A 19,232-nucleotide genomic window follows, 5' to 3' on the forward strand; every position below is an offset into this window, starting at 1 on the left:
TATGGGGGTGAGGGGTGATGAGAGGTGTGTGGGGGGGGGGGTGATGAGAGGTATGGGGGGGGTGATGAGAGGTGCGGGGGAGGGGGGTGATGAGAGGTGCAGGGTGAGGGGGGTGATGAGAGGTGCAGGGGGGTTATGGAGGATGGGGGTGATGAGAGGTACAGGGGGGGTTATGGGGGTGATGAGAGGTGCAGGGGGGTTATGGGGGTGATGAGAGGTGCAGGGGGGGTTATGGAGTGGATGAGAGGTGTAGGGGGGTTATGGGGGTGATGAGAGGTGCAGGGGGTTATGGGGGTGATGAGAGGTGCAGGAGAAGTTATTGGGGTTATGAGAGTTGCAGGGGGGTTATGGGGATGATGAGAGGTGCAGGGGGGTTATGGAGTGGATGAGAGGTGCAGGGGGGTTATGGGGGTGATGAGAGGTGCAGGGGGGTTATGGGGGTGATGAGAGGTGCAGGGGGGTGTTATGGGGGTGATGAGAGGTGCAGGGGGTGATGAGAGGTGCAGGGGGGTTATGGGGGTGATGAGAGGTGCAGGGGGGTTATGGAGTGGATGAGAGGTGCAGGGGGTTATGGGGGTGATCAGAGGTGCAGGGGGGTTATGGGGGTGATGAGAGGTGCAGGGGGTTATGGGGGTGATGAGAGGTGCAGGGGGGTTATGGGGGTGATGAGAGGTGCAGGGGAAGTTATTGGGGTTATGAGAGGTGCAGGGGGGTTATGGGGATGATGAGAGGTGCAGGGGGTTATGGAGTGGATGAGAGGTGTAGGGGGGGTTATGGGGGTGATGAGAGGTGTAGGGGGGGTTATGGGGGTGATGAGAGGTGCAGCGGGTGATGAAAGGTGCAGGGCTTTATGGGGGTGATGAGAGGTGCAGGGGGGTTATGGGGGTGATGAAAGGTGCAGGGGGGTTATAGGGGTGATGAGAGGTGCAGGGGGGTTACGAGGGTGACGAGAGGTGCAGGGGGGTTATGGGGGGATGATAGGTGCAGGCGGGTTATGGGGGTGATGAGAGGTGCAGGGGAAGTTATTGGGATAATGAGAGGTGCAGAGGGCGTTATGGAGTGGATGAGAGATGCAGGGGGGTTATGGAGTGGATGAGAGGTGCAGGGGGGGTTATGGGGGTAATGAGGAGAGGGGGGTAATAGTAGTGATGAGGAGGGGTTTGGCGGGGTTTTCGGGGGTGATGAGGACACAGCGGATAAGAGGGGGTATATATGTATATATGATGTGTATGCATGTATGTCAGAATTATTTTCAGGGGGTACAGTGTGTGGCAGTATAATATTTAGTGGGTACAGTGTATAGCAGTATTTTCTTTAGGGTACAGTGTATGGCAGTATTATATTCTGGTTACAGTGTGTGGCAGGATTATATTTAGTGGCTACAGTGTATGGCAGTATTATATTCAGGGTACAGTGTGTGGCAGTATTATATTCAGGGTACAGTGTGTGGCAGGATTATATTCAGGGTACAGTGTATAGCAGGATTATATTCAGGGTACAGTGTATAGCAGTATTATATTCAGGGTACAGTGTATAGCAGTATTATATTCAGGGTACAGTGTATAGCAGTATTATATTCAGGGTACAGTGTGTGGCAGTATTATATTTAGTGGGTACAGTGTATAGCAGTATTCATGGTACAGAGTATAGCAGTATTATATTCAGGGTACAGTGTGGGGCAGTATTTTATTTAGGGTACGCTTTCTGGCAAGGTTATAATGATTACTGTCTTCATACAGAGGATGAGGATCTGCTGACAAAGTGAGGAGCCAATGATGTCTGGATGTCAGACTCCGCAGAGAAAATGGAGCTGAAGGAAGACCTGGTCTCTGGACCCGATGAAGAAGAAAAGATAACAGAGAAGATGTCACTCAGGTCACTGATATCAATGTGTATTCTCCTGACTGTCCCATCAGAGCTGTAGTCACTTGTAAGTTCTGCAGTGATGATAAGTAAAACTGTGTCCAATCTGTGTCTCTCCAGCTGTTACAAAACTACAACTCCCATAATGCCTGAGGCACTCCAGACATGATGGGAGTTTTAGCTTTCCAACAACTGGAGAACCACTTTAACCAAGGTGATCTGTGGGGGTCTCACCAGTATCCCCCCCCCCCCCACGATCTCCTGCACAGGCCCCGTCAGTTTGCTGGAAGCTGACGTCTGTACCCTGCAGGAAGCCGCGGCCCGCACACCCCCTCCATGTATCTCTATGGAGCACATGGAGGGCCGTGTCGGCCGGCGCTCCGTGCGGGGTACGGCATTCCCCCCCTTCCAGCCGACTGCTGGGACCTGGTGCAGGAGCAGTGGGGGGCCCAATGCTCGGACCCCCCCCCCCCCCCCCCCCCGCAATCTATAACTTATCCTTAAAATAATATTGGGGGCAGGCCACGGGGGGGGCACCACAAGGTTAGCTTGCACAGGGCGCCTGAACACATAAGGCCGGCCCTGAACACAATCAAAACCACTGCAACAAAAATTGCCTTCAAATCTTACTATCCAAAATAACAGATTGATAAATCTCTCCCATAATTTTTAAAGATTGCCAATTTCATCTCTGTATGACAAAGACAGTATTATAACAAATCAGCACTTTGCATTTACACAGATGACCTCCTCCCATATGTCACCTCCTCTAATAGCTCTCTGGTGTGTATGCTTAGGAATTTATTTACCTTTCTAAATTTGCTGGATTAAGCATCATCCTGAACCTAAGTGAGGTCTTTACAGGGGTTATCCAGGAAAACACTTTTTTTTTATTTATCAACTGGCTCCAGAAAGTTAAACAGATTTGTAAATTACTTCTATTAAAAAAAAAAATCCTTTCAGCTGAAGTTGCGTTGTTCTTTTCTGTCTTAGTGCTCTCTGATGACACCTGACTCGGGAACTGTCCAGAGTAGAAGCAAATCCCCATATCAAACCTCTTCTACTCTTTGCAGTTCCCGAGACAGACAGAGGTGTCAGCAGAGAGCACTGTTGTCGACTCAACATTAGCAGCTGATAATTATTAGAAGGATTAGGAATTTTTAATAGAAGTAATTTACAAATCTGTTTAACTTTCTGGAGCCAGTTGATATACAAAAATAATTTTTTTCCTGGATAACCCCTTTAAGAAAATGTTTTCCTTTTTTACACCCACTCAACTGTGTTCCATGGCAGAGAATAATTAGGCTATGTTCTCAGGGACGACAATTTCCGTGGGGACATTCCCCCGATAACAGAGCCCCGACAGAACATGCCAGCGTTAGGACCACTCTGAAATGTGCCTTCTTGTGGACGGCAATGCATTTCTGGACGGACTCAGCATAAAGAATAGACATGTCTATTCTTTCTGCAGACTCCAGAATCGGGATTTCTTTGGCAGAAACATCTTCTGTGGAAATACTGTCATGTGCCATTATGTGAACATAGCCTTTATAGAGGACTTGCGAAACTACCTTTGTAGGGTACATTCATACATATTGTATCGGATGTGGGTTTGCTCCTACAAATTTAATGCAGTTAAATCAATACAAATAAATAGATAAACATACCTTCAAAATCCTGGTGTGATGGCTCAAATCTTTCTGATTTGTAATAGGACTTCGTCCCCTTGCCTAGAGCATTTTATGGAGGTAGCAAAAAATCAATACAAATAAATATTGTACTGCAACTGCAACTCTCAAGGCTGGAATATGAGCATCTTCAATCTTTCTTGTGCAACTCGTACCAGACTTACAAAAATAACATAGCACTCTCTGACTTTGGACAACCTGTTCTTTGCTTCCGAGGCTGTGCCAAGGAGTCTCAAGCATGTACTGACTATTATTGTCTCAAAGTCATGCAAAAAAAGCTCTAATTTTCAGCATATGGGACAGGGAGCTCAGTACTCTCTTTGACCAAGAGGACATAATTAAGATAAGTACCTTCTTACACAGAATCCTGCTCGCATTGCAAGCAAAGGAGAAACACTATAAGATAATTTCTAGATGATATAAGTGCCAAGTGTGAAATATAAAAGCAACAAAAAGGCGCTCCCTGTGGAGAATCGCACGTGCTGGATGGTAATTATACAGAGGGGGGCACAATGGCCGCTTACCCGCTCCGGTTGTGTACCGGCATACACAACAATGGACAGCACGTAATGAATGTCAGAATATTCATATTCCATCTGCAGCCTTCCCGTGAAGATTAAGGAGACCATGGAACTTCGGAGAGACCGGGAATTTTCGTGGCGCTGATCAGGGAGAAGTCAATCACGGTGCGTACATCAAGATATAATTCCTTTAATGGTTAAGGCACCTTAACCAATAAAGGAATTTTATCTTGATGTACGCACCGTGATTGACTTCTCATCGATCAGTGCCACGAAAATTCCCGGTCTCTCCGAAGTTCCATGGTCTCCATAAGTGCCAAGTGGACATTCACATATATATATACCTGGAAGTCCAAGACATTTGCTGGTGGTGTAATTTATAGAAGGGGACTATGTAGCATTGCTGGTAGGGATGTTCAAGCATTTACACATTTTGTGAAAAGCTCTTTAAAGGGCAAGTCCCATTTAGTGTTTTATCATTGGGGGATTCTTGTACAGCACTCAAGCTCTCCTATTGCACGCATCGGGGGTAAACATGCCCCCCCCCCATGCATCTCTATTGAGTTCGCGCAGGGGGTGGTGGGGGGTGCAGGATTGGCCCAGGGGTTGGACCCCCACAGTCAAACACCTATCCCCTAAATTTTTTAATAACCCCTTTAAAGTGTTTGATACATACTTTGGGTGACATATTGGCACAACTCTATAGATCACTCTATAGATGGTGATCCCTAGGCACTCCTCCGTCCATTTCAGAATGGCTTGATAAGAGCATGATAAAATGAATCTGTTCCTTTAAATCTGGAGTCCTGGAAAATCTTCACCAACTCATCATTTACTTTCCTTGTGTAGTCAATAGTTAATATATGTTAACTTTAAAAGCCCAAGCATATAAAATGCTTAGAGCACTTTGCTTATTCTACAAAAGCAGGACACTAGTAGGACACTTCCTAGGGTAATAACATCTTGGATACTGGGCTTCCAAAGGAAAAAATCACTTGTTCACAACACTATGACACACTTAGGGGAAAGACAGTAATTTCCCAAATGACATCTGCTCCCAGTCCTGCTTCTAGAAGGCTGTCATCAAAGGATTTCAATAGGTAAAAATGCTCTTTTCCTATATAGGCTCTGTTGTCACTCAATATAAAGGAACATTGTGATATTATAAGTATAGGGAATCCTTATTGCAACAATGCATTTTAGCACCATACTTACATCTTCATTAGATCGTATCCATGTTTACAGCGTTTTTAAGGTTTTTTCAAAAAGAAAGAAATAGAAAAAATAACATTTGCAATGTACAATTATACCCTTATTGGTCATTTGAGAAGCTACAAATAACCAAGAGATTAAGGTCATCTGTGGAATATGGAATATAATTTTTTTTATTTTTTTGCTGTATATGGCTCTATGCAATAGGTCTTCACCTTTTCCATAAAAGCTATAAATATGTCCTCTGAAACCACTCAAACAGAGGCCAAAATTATGCTCTTTTTGGCCGCTATCCGGTGCAGTGTCCCAGTACAACCTGATCTTCCCTAGTATCATAACTGTGATTAAATATGTATAATTTGTATTAACATTTTGTCTCTGCATACACTGAAGTATTATAGATGTTTAAGGGTTAACATTTTCTTTCTTTACTGCCTCCATTTGTGGATTTAATTTGTACAGGATAATTGAATGGAACATTGGTCATATGACTCACCACAGTCAGTTTTTATGTAGAAACTCAGAGAAAAGTGGAAGTTCCCAGATTTTCCCAGAGGACTTGAACCAAAAACCAATTTAGTCTGGCTGTAACCAGAGAGGTGTTATCTAGTCAGAGTTTATTCTGCTAGGCCCTGTCAGTAATGTTTAGGCCTAGAAAGTCAACCCTGCTGCAAGTAATGGCACTGTGTATAGTTTTAGGAGGTTTTCACTCAAGACTGTCTTCAGTCCAGAGGGCATTCATCTTCAAGTACCTATTTTCTGCTCCAAGACTCAGAATCATCCAGTCAGAAGAGAAGAACAGTTGAGCAAGGACCCTTCTGCTTACACTAATCTCTTTGTGGGCTTGTAGCCAGAGATAGTGCTGTGTGGCTGTCATGTCCATCTCTAACATACATTCTGCAATAGGATATTATACTGCAAACAAAGAGTAATGTCTTGAAGCAATTGCACCAAAGTGGACCAACCTATACAGGCCTTCCACAGCAGAGTATTACCTAAATTGACTGTGTCTTCCTCTTAACATTACCACTTGTAATATATAATATATTTACCCAAAGTGAAGGAAACATCAAGAGCCCTTAGTCAGTATTACTGCTTCCAAAGCCTCTTAAAGGGAACTCTACCCAAATGTCCACACGTCCATTCTAAAAAGCTGTCACTTATCAACCCTCTGCTATAAAGAGAATTTGTTGCCTGGAGTGGCAGAGGCTTTTTTTTAATTTATTTTTTATTTATTCCTGTTTGGAAGTTACAAGTGTGTCTAAGCTACCAAAGTGGCACACGCATTATCACAGGTACATCCTTAGAGACCTCACTATGTGTACCCCAGGGTCAAGGACTTCCTACTTTGTGCAAGACCCCTAATTACAACATTTCCATGGGCTCACCTGTGTACCCACCAGGTTTGCAAGACCACCCTGTCATTTGTGACACTACCATATATTTTACCAGAGGGACTACTACCCACTGCTAGACCTGACTACTCCACCTATCCTCCTTGTGGGCACCATGCAGGTGAATGAGGCCTATGAACAAATTAACCATACATGCCAAAATGTTTACTAATACATATTGTAAAGGGCAAACAAAAATTTGCTGTGAAAAAAGCTTTAATTAAAAAAAAAAAAAGAAACTATAATGAAACAGACACAGATCCTTACACTAAGAGGTACAGAAGTTACATTAAGCAGTGTAAATTTCTTTGTATGTAATGTACTGAGGCACATATTGAATAGCAGCAAGGTTTCTTGACATAAATGTCAGAGCTAATCGTTTTCTTTCTGTCTGTCACTGTATTAGTTCAGCCTTTCACATGTCACCTATTAAGTTTCCCCTGTATGAAGAACTTCCTGCAACTTTAATAAGGTCACAAAACCCTGCAGTGTAAGAGCCAATAAGACCAAAGAGCTGTGCACCTGAGATGCTTTGCATACTGTGAGATGCCACGAATGCTCAAATTAAATGTGCACACCATTAGATAAGCTAAACTAACAGGAGACACTACATGTTGGAAGACTTGGTACATAATTGAAGACTACCGGTTATTTAGTGTGCAAATCTGGATGAACGTCAAACCTGGATCTCTGCTGTGTATTGCGACCATTCTTCACTGGGAAGCCAATTTTACAAAAAGTTTGTATCCACGAATCCTACAACAACAGATACTACAAACAAACATTCTCTTCTACATCTTTCCCATTATTTCCTACCATGAGCCAAAGCTTCTGGAAAGTTTATAAAGCAAAAGTTCTGCAGACATTCAATGCTGAGCAAGATGGGGAAGTACTTGAAGAGGTAAGCACTTTACGGATTAAAATAGGAGATATCTAAAGGCATGTCAAATGGGGTGTGGAAGACGTACATGGACAAAAAGATTCATAAATTATGCTGCTCGTGTCTTTATTTGTAATCTATTCATGATCGGACTGGTTAAACAGAATATCCCAGGCCATGACCACATGGTTCAACAAAAAGGCTACCATATTTAGAGCTGACTCTGAAGTCAGTCACTTGCCTCTAGGGTCTATTTCTTACAGCTTGATTCACAAATAAGCTTCTAGATGATATGTCCTGTGTGTGCAATGATAACATGCAATTAGATGTGTATATGTACTGCAGATGGAGAGTAGAATCTAAGAATCATCGACCATATACTAGATACCAAATAAATATAACATTTGATGGAGAAAAGGGAATTATCTATACCAAAAGTTAATTGATGATTTATGAGTCAAGACTCTTTAAAGTGTAATTGTAATTTCAAAAGACTTTTGACATGGCATAGAGCAGTGACTCCCAATAAGGGTGCTGGCAAGCATTGCCAGGGTGGCAGCCACGATCTACAGGTCAAAATGGTGGTTGTGTGGCATAAAAGTTTTTAACTTCCCTCCTGGATGGAAGCATCATTGTCACATGTTGCAAGCTTGCACCAGAGAGGGACCAGCATGCATAGAGAGGATGCCGGGCAGGAAGTGCCATCGTCACTGCAGTGATGACATTGGATGCTTCCCAGCAGAGAGGAGTCTGGAGGCATTTGGGGGTTTGGGGGAGGCTGGAGGCATTTGGAGATGCTGGAGGCATTTGGGAGAGGCTGGAGACATTTAAGGAAAGGCAAGAGGCATTTGAGGGGAGACTGAAGACATTTGAGGGCGGGTGGAAGCATTTGGGGGAAGGCTGGAGACATTTGAGGAAGGCTAGATGAATTTGGGGGAGGCTGGAGACATATAAGGGAGGCTGGAGGCATTTGGGGTGAGGCTATGTACATTTGTGGGAGGTTGGAGGCATTTAGGGAAGGCTGGATGCATTGTGCTTGGGGGGTGGATGGAGACATTTCGGGGAGGCTGAAGGTATTTGGAGGAGAAGCTGGAGGCATTTGGGGGTGGCTGGAGACATTTGGTGGTGGGAATGTAGACATTTAGGGGGGTATGGAGACATTTTTTGGGGGCTAAAGGCACTTGGGAAAGGATGGAGCATTTGGGGGGAGGATAGGGACATTTAGGGGAGGTTGGTGAGATTTGGGTGGAGGCTGAAGTCATTTGGGGAAAGCTGGAGGGACAGAGGGAGAGTGGGGGCATTTAGAGGAAAGGCTGGAGGCATTTGGGGTAGGCTGGAGACATTTGAGGGAGGCTGGTGGCATTGTGTGCAGGGGAGGCTCGAGACATTTGCGGGAGGTTGGAGGTATTTCGTGTGTGTGGGGAAAGCCTGAAGGCATTTGTGGGTAAAAGGGGAGGATGATGCTGGAAAAATGTGGAGCCTAATATGTTTGTATTGCAGGTTTTGCAGTCAAGAGTTGTATCATGATGGTCCGAGCCAGAGAAAGAAGAAATGGGAAAGTGAACGTCACTTCATATGGCAGTACTGTAATACACATATAGCCAACGGCATTGCTTCCTTTTAGCCATTTTTTTGTTGTACATCAAAAATTATCCAAAAGTGGTGCCCCGTGATAAAGAAATTTCTAGGGGTGCCCCAAGCTCAAAAAGGTTGGGAACCACTGACAAAGAGACATGTCAAAAGTTTTCTTTGATGGGGGTCTTTGTGCTGAGTCATTAAACAAGCAGACAGAAATGTGTAGCTGAGAGCTGTTTCTTCTCGCTGTGTTACACTCACTGAAGACAGGCTCCACCTCTGAATCCCATCTATAGCGGGCGAAAGACATCGGCAAGAAAGAGCTCAGCAACATGCTTCTCCATGCTGGTTCTAACAGTTGATGGAGGTCTCACCAATGAAACCCCCACCAATGAAATCTTTACAAATGTTTTCTGAAATGACGACTACACTTTAAAATAAAATATTTAAATGGGCATTGTCAGATACAAAAACTTTATATAAGTTGTACATCTTGGCAAAACTTTAACCTTTCTAAGATACTTCATAAGAAAATGTTATTTCCTATTTATAGAAGTCATGGCTTATAAAGCCATGGCTTTGTCCAAGCTGAAGCACAGGCATGGACAAAGTCCAGTAAGTGAGGGTGGGCTAGCACTCCTCTGTGCTCTCTCCTGTCTGATAGCACTCCTCTGTGCTCTCTCCTGTCTGATGGTACTGCTCTGTGCTCTCTCCTGTCTGATAGCACTCCTCTGTGCTCTCTCCTGTCTGATGGTACTGCTCTGTGCTCTCTCTCCTGTCTGATAGCACTCCTCTGTGCTCTCTCCTGTTAGATAGTACTGCTCTGTGCTCTCTCCTGCCTGATAGTACTCATCTGTGCTCTCTCCTGTCTGATAATACTCCTCTGTGCTCTCTCCTGTTTGATATGACTCCTCTGTGCTCTCTCCTGTCTGATAGGACACCTCTGTGCTCTCTCCTGTCTGATAGGACTCCTCCATGTTCTCTCCTGCCTGATAGGACTCCTCTGTGCTCTCTTCTGTCTTACAGTACTCCTTTGTCCTCTCTCCTGTCTGATAGTACTCATCTATGCTCTCTCCTTTCTGATAGCACTCCTCTGTGCTCTCTCCTGTCTGATAGTACTCCTTTGTGCTCTCTCCTGTCTGATAGCACTCCTCTGTGCTCTCTCCTGTCCAACAGTACTCCTCTGTGCTCTCTCCTGTCTGATTGTACTCCTCTGTGCTCTCTCCTGTCTGATAGCACTCCTTTGTGCTCTCTCCTGTCTGATAGCACTCCTTTGTGCTCTCTCCTGTCTGATAGTACTCCTCTGTGCTCTCTCCTGTCTGATAGCACTCCTCATTGCTCTCTCCTGTCTGATAGCACTCCTCTGTGCTCTTTCCTGTCTGATAGCACTCCTCTGTGCTCTCTCCTGTCTGATAGTTCTCCTTTGTGCTCTCTCCTGTCTGATAGGACTCCTTTGTGCTCTCACCTGTCTGATAGAACTCCTCTGTGCTCTCTCCTGTCTGATAGCACTCCTCTATGCTCTCCCCTGTCTGATAGCACTCCTCTGTGCTCTCTCCTGTCTGATAGGACTCCTCTGTGCTCTCTCCTGTCTGATAGTATTCCTCTGTTCTCTCCCCTGTCTGATAGGACTCCTCTGTGCTCTCTCCTGTCTGATAGGACTCCTCTGTGCTCTCTCCTGTCTGATAGTATTCCTCTGTTCTCTCCCCTGTCTGATAGGACTCCTCTGTGCTCTCTCCTGTCTTATAGTACTCCTTCATGCTTGTTACGCCGAGCGCTCCGGGTCCCCGCTCCTCCCCGGAGCGCTCGCTTCACTCCCTCCGCTGCAGCGCTCCGGTCACGTCCTCTGACCCGGGGCGCTGCGATCCTGCTGCCAGCCGGGATGCGATTCGCGATGCGGGTAGCGCCCGCTCGCGATGCGCACCCCGGCTCCCCTACCTGACTCGCTCCCCGTCTGTTCTGTCCCGGCGCGCGCGGCCCCGCTCCCTAGGGCGCGCGCGCGCCGGGTCTCTGCGATTTAAAGGGCCACTGCGCCGCTGATTGGCGCAGTGGTTCCAATTAGGGTTTTCACCTGTGCACTTCCCTATATTACCTCACTTCCCTTGCACTCCCTTGCCGGATCTTGTTGCCTTAGTGCCAGTGAAAGCGTTCCTTGTGTGTTCCTTGCCTGTGTTTCCAGACCTTCTGCCGTTGCCCCTGACTACGATCCTTGCTGCCTGCCCCGACCTTCTGCTACGTCCGACCTTGCTTCTGCCTACTCCCTTGTACCGCGCCTATCTTCAGCAGCCAGAGAGGTGAGCCGTTGCTAGTGGATACGACCTGGTCACTACCGCCGCAGCAAGACCATCCCGCTTTGCGGCGGGCTCTGGTGAAAACCAGTAGTGGCTTAGAACCGGTCCACTAGCACGGTCCACGCCAATCCCTCTCTGGCACAGAGGGTCCACTACCTGCCAGCCGGCATCGGGACAGTAGATCCGGCCATGGATCCCGCTGAAGTTCCTCTGCCAGTTGTCGCTGACCTCACCACGGTGGTCGCCCAGCAGTCACAACAGATAGCGCAACAAGGCCAACAGCTGTCTCAACTGACCGTTATGCTACAACAGTTGCTACCACAGCTTCAGCAGTCATCTCCTCCGCCAGCTCCTGCACCTCCTCCGCAGCGAGTGGCCGCTCCTGGGATACGCTTATCCTTGCCGGATAAATTTGATGGGGACTCTAAGTTTTGCCGTGGCTTTCTTTCCCAATGTTCCCTGCATCTGGAGATGATGTCGGACCTGTTTCCCACTGAAAGGTCTAAGGTGGCTTTCGTAGTCAGTCTTCTGTCCGGAAAAGCCCTGTCATGGGCCACACCGCTCTGGGACCGCAATGACCCCGTCACTGCCTCTGTACACTCCTTCTTCTCGGAAATCCGAAGTGTCTTTGAGGAACCTGCCCGAGCCTCTTCTGCTGAGACTGCCCTGTTGAACCTGGTCCAGGGTAATTCTTCCGTTGGCGAGTATGCCGTACAATTCCGTACACTTGCTTCAGAATTGTCCTGGAATAATGAGGCCCTCTGCGCGACCTTCAAAAAAGGCCTATCCAGCAACATTAAAGATGTTCTGGCCGCACGAGAAATTCCTGCTAATCTACATGAACTTATTCACCTAGCCACTCGCATTGACATGCGTTTTTCTGAAAGGCGTCAGGAACTCCGCCAAGATATGGACTCTGTTCGCACGAGGCGTTTCGTCTCCTCGGCTCCTCTCTCCTCTGGTCCCCTGCAATCTGTTCCTGTGCCTCCCGCCGTGGAGGCTATGCAGGTCGACCGGTCTCGCCTGACACCTCAAGAGAGGACACGACGCCGTATGGAGAACCTCTGCCTGTACTGTGCTAGTACCGAACACTTCCTGAGGGATTGTCCTATCCGTCCTCCCCGCCTGGAAAGACGTACGCTGACTCCGCACAAAGGTGAGACAGTCCTTGATGTCTACTCTGCTTCTCCACGTCTTACTGTGCCTGTGCGGATGTCTGCCTCTGCCTTCTCCTTCTCTACAGTGGCCTTCTTGGACTCTGGATCTGCAGGAAATTTTATTTTGGCCTCTCTCGTCAACAGGTTCAACATCCCAGTGACCAGTCTCGCCAGACCCCTCTACATCAATTGTGTAAATAATGAAAGATTGGACTGTACCATACGTTTCCGCACGGAGCCCCTTCTTATGAGCATCGGATCTCATCATGAGAGGATTGAACTTTTGGTCCTCCCCAATTGCACCTCGGAGATTCTCCTTGGACTTCCCTGGCTTCAACTTCATTCCCCAACCCTGGATTGGTCCACTGGGGAGATCAAGAGTTGGGGGTCCTCTTGTTCCAAGAACTGTCTAAAACCGGTTCCCAGTAACCCTTGCCGTAACTCTGTGGTTCCTCCAGTAACCGGTCTCCCTAAGGCCTATATGGACTTCGCGGATGTTTTCTGCAAAAAACAAGCTGAGACTCTACCTCCTCACAGGCCTTATGATTGCCCTATCGACCTCCTCCCGGGTACTACTCCACCCCGGGGCAGAATTTATCCTCTCTCTGCCCCAGAGACTCTTGCCATGTCCGAATACGTCCAGGAGAATCTAAAAAAGGGCTTTATCCGTAAATCCTCCTCTCCTGCCGGAGCCGGATTTTTCTTTGTGTCCAAAAAAGATGGCTCCCTACGTCCTTGCATTGACTACCGCGGTCTTAATAAAATCACGGTTAAGAACCGCTACCCCTTACCCCTCATCTCTGAACTCTTTGATCGCCTCCAAGGTGCCCACATCTTCACTAAATTGGACTTAAGAGGCGCCTATAACCTCATCCGCATCAGAGAGGGGGACGAGTGGAAAACGGCATTTAACACCAGAGATGGACACTTTGAGTATCTGGTCATGCCCTTTGGACTGTGCAATGCCCCTGCCGTCTTCCAAGACTTTGTCAATGAAATTTTTCGTGATCTGTTATACTCCTGTGTTGTGGTATATCTGGACGATATCCTAATTTTTTCTGCCAATCTAGAAGAACACCGCCAGCATGTCCGTATGGTTCTTCAGAGACTTCGTGACAACCAACTCTATGCCAAAATTGAGAAATGTCTGTTTGAATGCCAATCTCTTCCTTTTCTAGGATATTTGGTCTCTGGCCAGGGACTACAGATGGATCCAGACAAACTCTCTGCCGTCTTAAATTGGCCACGCCCCTCCGGACTCCGTGCTATCCAACGCTTTTTGGGGTTCGCCAATTATTACAGGCAATTTATTCCACATTTTTCTACCATTGTGGCTCCTATCGTGGCTTTAACCAAGAAAAATGCTGATCCCAAGTCCTGGCCTCCTCAAGCAGAAGACTCCTTTAAACGACTCAAGTCTGCCTTTTCTTCGGCTCCCGTGCTCTCCAGACCTGACCCTTCCAAACCCTTCCTATTGGAGGTTGATGCCTCCTCAGTAGGAGCTGGAGCTGTTCTTCTACAAAAAAATCCTTCCGGGCATGCTGTCACTTGTGGTTTTTTCTCTAGGACCTTCTCTCCAGCGGAGAGGAACTACTCCATCGGGGATCGAGAGCTTCTAGCCATTAAATTAGCACTTGAGGAATGGAGGCATCTGCTGGAGGGATCAAGATTTCCTGTTATTATCTACACCGACCACAAGAACCTCTCCTACCTCCAGTCGGCCCAACGGCTGAATCCTCGCCAGGCCCGGTGGTCTCTGTTCTTTGCCCGATTTAATTTTGAGATTCACTTTCGTCCTGCCGATAAGAACATTAGGGCCGATGCTCTCTCTCGTTCCTCGGATGCCTCAGAAGTTGATCTCCCTCCGCAACACATCATTCCACCTGACTGCCTGATCTCCACTTCTCCTGCCTCCATCAGGCAGACTCCTCCAGGAAAGACCTTTGTTTCTCCACGCCAACGCCTCGGAATCCTCAAATGGGGTCACTCCTCCCATCTCGCAGGTCATGCGGGCATCAAGAAATCTGTGCAACTCATCTCCCGCTTCTATTGGTGGCCGACTCTGGAGACGGATGTTGGGGACTTTGTGCGAGCCTGCACTATCTGTGCCCGGGATAAGACTCCTCGCCAGAAGCCCGCTGGTTTTCTTCATCCTCTGCCTGTCCCCGAACAGCCTTGGTCTCTGATTGGTATGGATTTTATTACTGATTTACCCCCTTCCCGTGGCAACACCGTTATTTGGGTGGTCGTTGATCGATTCTCCAAAATGGCACATTTCATCCCTCTTCCTGGTCTTCCTTCTGCGCCTCAGTTGGCTAAACAATTTTTTGTACACATTTTTCGTCTTCACGGGTTGCCTACGCAGATTGTCTCGGATAGAGGGGTCCAATTCGTGTCTAAATTCTGGAGGGCTCTCTGTAAACAACTCAAGATTAAATTAAATTTTTCCTCTGCATATCATCCCCAGTCCAATGGACAAGTAGAAAGAATTAACCAGATCCTGGGTGATTATTTGCGACATTTTGTTTCCTCCCGCCAGGATGACTGGGCAGATCTCCTTCCATGGGCCGAATTTTCGTATAACTTCAGGGTCTCTGAATCTTCCTCCAAATCCCCATTTTTCGTGGTGTACGGCCGTCACCCTCTTCCCCCCCTCCCTACCCCCTTGCCCTCTGGTCTGCCCGCTGTGGATGAAATTTCTCGTGACCTTTCCATTATATGGAGAGAGACCCAAAATTCTCTCTTACAGGCTTCTTCACGCATGAAGAGGTTCGCGGATAAGAAAAGAAGAGCTCCCCCCGTTTTTTCCCCTGGAGACAAGGTATGGCTCTCCGCTAAATATGTCCGCTTCCGTGTCCCTAGCTACAAGTTGGGACCACGCTATCTTGGTCCTTTCAAAATTTTGTGTCAAATTAATCCTGTCTCTTATAAACTTCTTCTTCCTCCTTCTCTTCGTATCCCTAATGCCTTTCACGTCTCTCTTCTCAAACCACTCATCCTCAACCGTTTTTCTCCCAAATCTGTTCCTCCCACTCCTGTTTCCGGCTCCTCGGACGTCTTCTCGGTCAAGGAAATTTTGGCTGCCAAAAAGGTCAGAGGGAAAAATTTTTTTTTAGTAGACTGGGAGGGTTGTGGTCCTGAAGAGAGATCCTGGGAACCTGAGGACAACATCCTTGACAAAAGTCTGCTCCTCAGGTTCTCAGGCTCCAAGAAGAGGGGGAGACCCAAGGGGGGGGGTACTGTTACGCCGAGCGCTCCGGGTCCCCGCTCCTCCCCGGAGCGCTCGCTTCACTCCCTCCGCTGCAGCGCTCCGGTCACGTCCTCTGACCCGGGGCGCTGCGATCCTGCTGCCAGCCGGGATGCGATTCGCGATGCGGGTAGCGCCCGCTCGCGATGCGCACCCCGGCTCCCCTACCTGACTCGCTCCCCGTCTGTTCTGTCCCGGCGCGCGCGGCCCCGCTCCCTAGGGCGCGCGCGCGCCGGGTCTCTGCGATTTAAAGGGCCACTGCGCCGCTGATTGGCGCAGTGGTTCCAATTAGGGTTTTCACCTGTGCACTTCCCTATATTACCTCACTTCCCTTGCACTCCCTTGCCGGATCTTGTTGCCTTAGTGCCAGTGAAAGCGTTCCTTGTGTGTTCCTTGCCTGTGTTTCCAGACCTTCTGCCGTTGCCCCTGACTACGATCCTTGCTGCCTGCCCCGACCTTCTGCTACGTCCGACCTTGCTTCTGCCTACTCCCTTGTACCGCGCCTATCTTCAGCAGCCAGAGAGGTGAGCCGTTGCTAGTGGATACGACCTGGTCACTACCGCCGCAGCAAGACCATCCCGCTTTGCGGCGGGCTCTGGTGAAAACCAGTAGTGGCTTAGAACCGGTCCACTAGCACGGTCCACGCCAATCCCTCTCTGGCACAGAGGGTCCACTACCTGCCAGCCGGCATCGTGACAATGCTCTCTCCTGTCTGATAGTTCTCCTCTGTGCTCTCTCCTGTCTGATAGTTCTCCTCTGTGCTCTATCTTGTCTGATAGCACTCCTCTGTGCTCTCTCCTGTCTGATAGCAATCCTCTGTGCTCTCTCCTGTCTGATAGGACAGGAGAGAGCACAGAGGAGTACTATCTGACAGTGCCCATTTAAATATTAATACATTATGTGGTAATATTATTCTAATATATGAGTAGACAAAAGCAAAAGATCTGTGAATCATCTGTTTCAGAGTGACACACCAGAGACTGAGCCTGAAAACCCAGAAAATGGAGAAGAAGGGATGAACATGTCCCAGCTTGCAAAAAAGGTGAGTAAAATATAATATGCCTTAAATTGGAAAGTACAGCACAGTCTTTGTATATCTTTACCAGAGTCATTTCTTATATTGAATAGGACACCGTCCATAAAAAATCATAGTCACTTTCCTTTTGGTTATGAATATAATGGCTCCTTTTTTCACTAAATTATATAAGGAAAAAGTGTTTTCCCATCAGATACATCAAGTAGATATGTTATAAATATTTAATAAATTGGGGAGCTCCTGCTCGGGAACACTCTATAGAGTACATGAGAAATACAGTCTGGTTTTGATCAGTTGGGATAACGGAGTTCAACCTTCCTACTACAGTATTAATGAAAAAAACTCCTTAACAACTGAGGATGCAGCCAGTATTCATGTTATTTTTTTTAGATAGCTGTATAAGTGCCTGGTTTTTTGTGGGATTGGTAGTATTTTTAATGCTACTGATTGATGTACCATGTAATGTATTGAGAGGGGGGTGTAATTTTTACAGTGTTTAAAGTGTAGAGAAAACAACAAAATTATGTTTATTCTGTAGGTCATGGCAAATTTAAAAAGTATATATGTTTCACTATTTAAAAAAAAAATGTAAAAGAGCTTTAGTTTAAATTACTATTTGTGGCTATTGTAGAACGAGACCCTTCAAACAGTCTTGCCAGCAAGCAAACAGACCCAAACAGACAGGTGTCACAGTTCAGTAGTCTTAGGTTTATTGTAACAATTCACATACAGCATTAAAGTGGTACTCCGGTGACATTTTTATTGATATTACTGTATTCCAGTTTCTTTGACTTTTTTTTATATTTTCAAAAACTTTATATTTTTTTCTTTTGTCTCTCTAGTGGACTTGAATATGTGATCACTTAATTGCTTTTACAATGCACTGTACTAATTCTGTATGGCAGTGTATTGTGATTTTGTAAAGTCTTTACTAGGCCTTGCTGCCATCCCAACCATTCCTGTTGCAGGTGATGTAGGAGACCTCTCTACAAACCATGTACCATTCTTGAATTCATTAGGAAAAATTTATTTTTGCAATTAAAACCCCATAAGCACATGAATTAGGGCACTATTAGATGGCCTAACATGTGCAGTAAACAAGTTCCAATCTCGTAGATTGGTGCCACGTCAAGGCCCAACAATTGTGCAGCAGGGATGCATGAACAGTTTCTGGACAGTTCATGTGGATTCTTTGCCACCGTTATTTGTCAGCTGAATTTCTTGTTTTGTAGCATGCAAAGTCCCCCATAGCATCTTCGTTGGGTTTAGATCTGGGCTGAACCCTTTAAATTTATTTTTCTCAATTGTTCCTTGGTAAATTTACTGTATGGTTAGGAGTCAATGTCATGTTGCAATTTCCTTCTTCATTATCATAAAGCCCCCCTGGTAAGACTTCAAATTGGATTCTTTTACAGCCAGTGGGATTAAAATATTAACTACAGGTTCCATACTTGGAGTGCAGCTAGCAGTGCAGTGCATTGGGCATATTGCAGCGTATTTTGACTATAATAATCAAATATACCATTTGCCAAGGAAGAGAAAAGAGCAAAAAAAAAAGTTTTTTACTACATGAAACTACACTTCCCAGTATGATCTAAACAGTGCTAAGATTATGCTGGGTGTTGTTGTTTCACTAATCATGAATGCAGAACTTAGTGGCTACAGCACTGATGGGATAATAGCACTATAGTGTATTCAGGAAGAATACACAGTAATATCAGTGACACAAAGGTGATGTCTTTTTCTTCTTCATCAGGTTCAGACTGCCATGCATCCTTCCAGCTACATATTCCCTCTGCAGAGTTTGATGCATAGATCTTATTGGCTTCTCACTTTATCAGCATTTACCCATTCTTTATATAATACAATAATTAAAGGGGAACTCCAGTGGATCAAAAATTTTTTTTAAATCAACTGGTGCCATAAAGTTAAAGGAAATCTGTCATCAGAATCACCCGCACTAAACCTGTTACACAGGCTTGTAGTGCGGGTGATCCTGATTAAAACGCTTCTTACCTGGTTAAAAATGGTTCAGTGGTTCTTAAGATATCTTTATTTTTAGTTTTATGTTATTCCCTGGCTTGGGACTCAGTGGGAGGGGCTATCATCTGGGACTCGGCCACACGTCATTCTAGCTGGGCGGAGCTGCCGCCCGGCTCATGAATATTCATGAACTTATCCTCGCGGCCCTCCCCACCAGACCTAGAAAAAAGAATTAGACTACGAGGATAAGTTCATGAATATTCATGAGCCGGGCGGCAGCTCCGCCCAGCCAGAATGACGTGTGGCTGAATCCCAGATGATAACACCTCCCACTGAGTCCCAAGCCAGGGAATAACAGAAAACTAAAAATATAGATATCTGAAGAACC

At 46.4% G+C, this 19,232-nt stretch overlaps 1 protein-coding gene across 4 annotated transcripts in view; it reads left to right on the top strand.

Moving 5' to 3' along the window:
- C2H1orf232 (chromosome 2 C1orf232 homolog) overlaps positions 1-19,232 on the top strand; it is a 69,718-nt gene that overhangs the window by 45,924 nt on the left and 4,562 nt on the right. For 2 of the 4 annotated variants that reach the window (XM_056557460.1, XM_056557461.1), the window contains one exon: positions 16,790-16,867. In XM_056557460.1, coding sequence (XP_056413435.1) covers positions 16,790-16,867 — 78 coding nt within the window. Of the gene's footprint in view, positions 1-6,795; positions 7,580-9,111; positions 9,140-16,789; positions 16,868-19,232 lie in introns of those variants that run through there. The other 2 variants (XM_056557459.1, XM_056557462.1) reach the window with 2 other exon arrangements.

Source organism: Hyla sarda, chromosome 2 (assembly GCF_029499605.1).
Source record: "Hyla sarda isolate aHylSar1 chromosome 2, aHylSar1.hap1, whole genome shotgun sequence".
In the NCBI taxonomy this organism is placed as follows: domain Eukaryota; kingdom Metazoa; phylum Chordata; class Amphibia; order Anura; family Hylidae; genus Hyla; species Hyla sarda.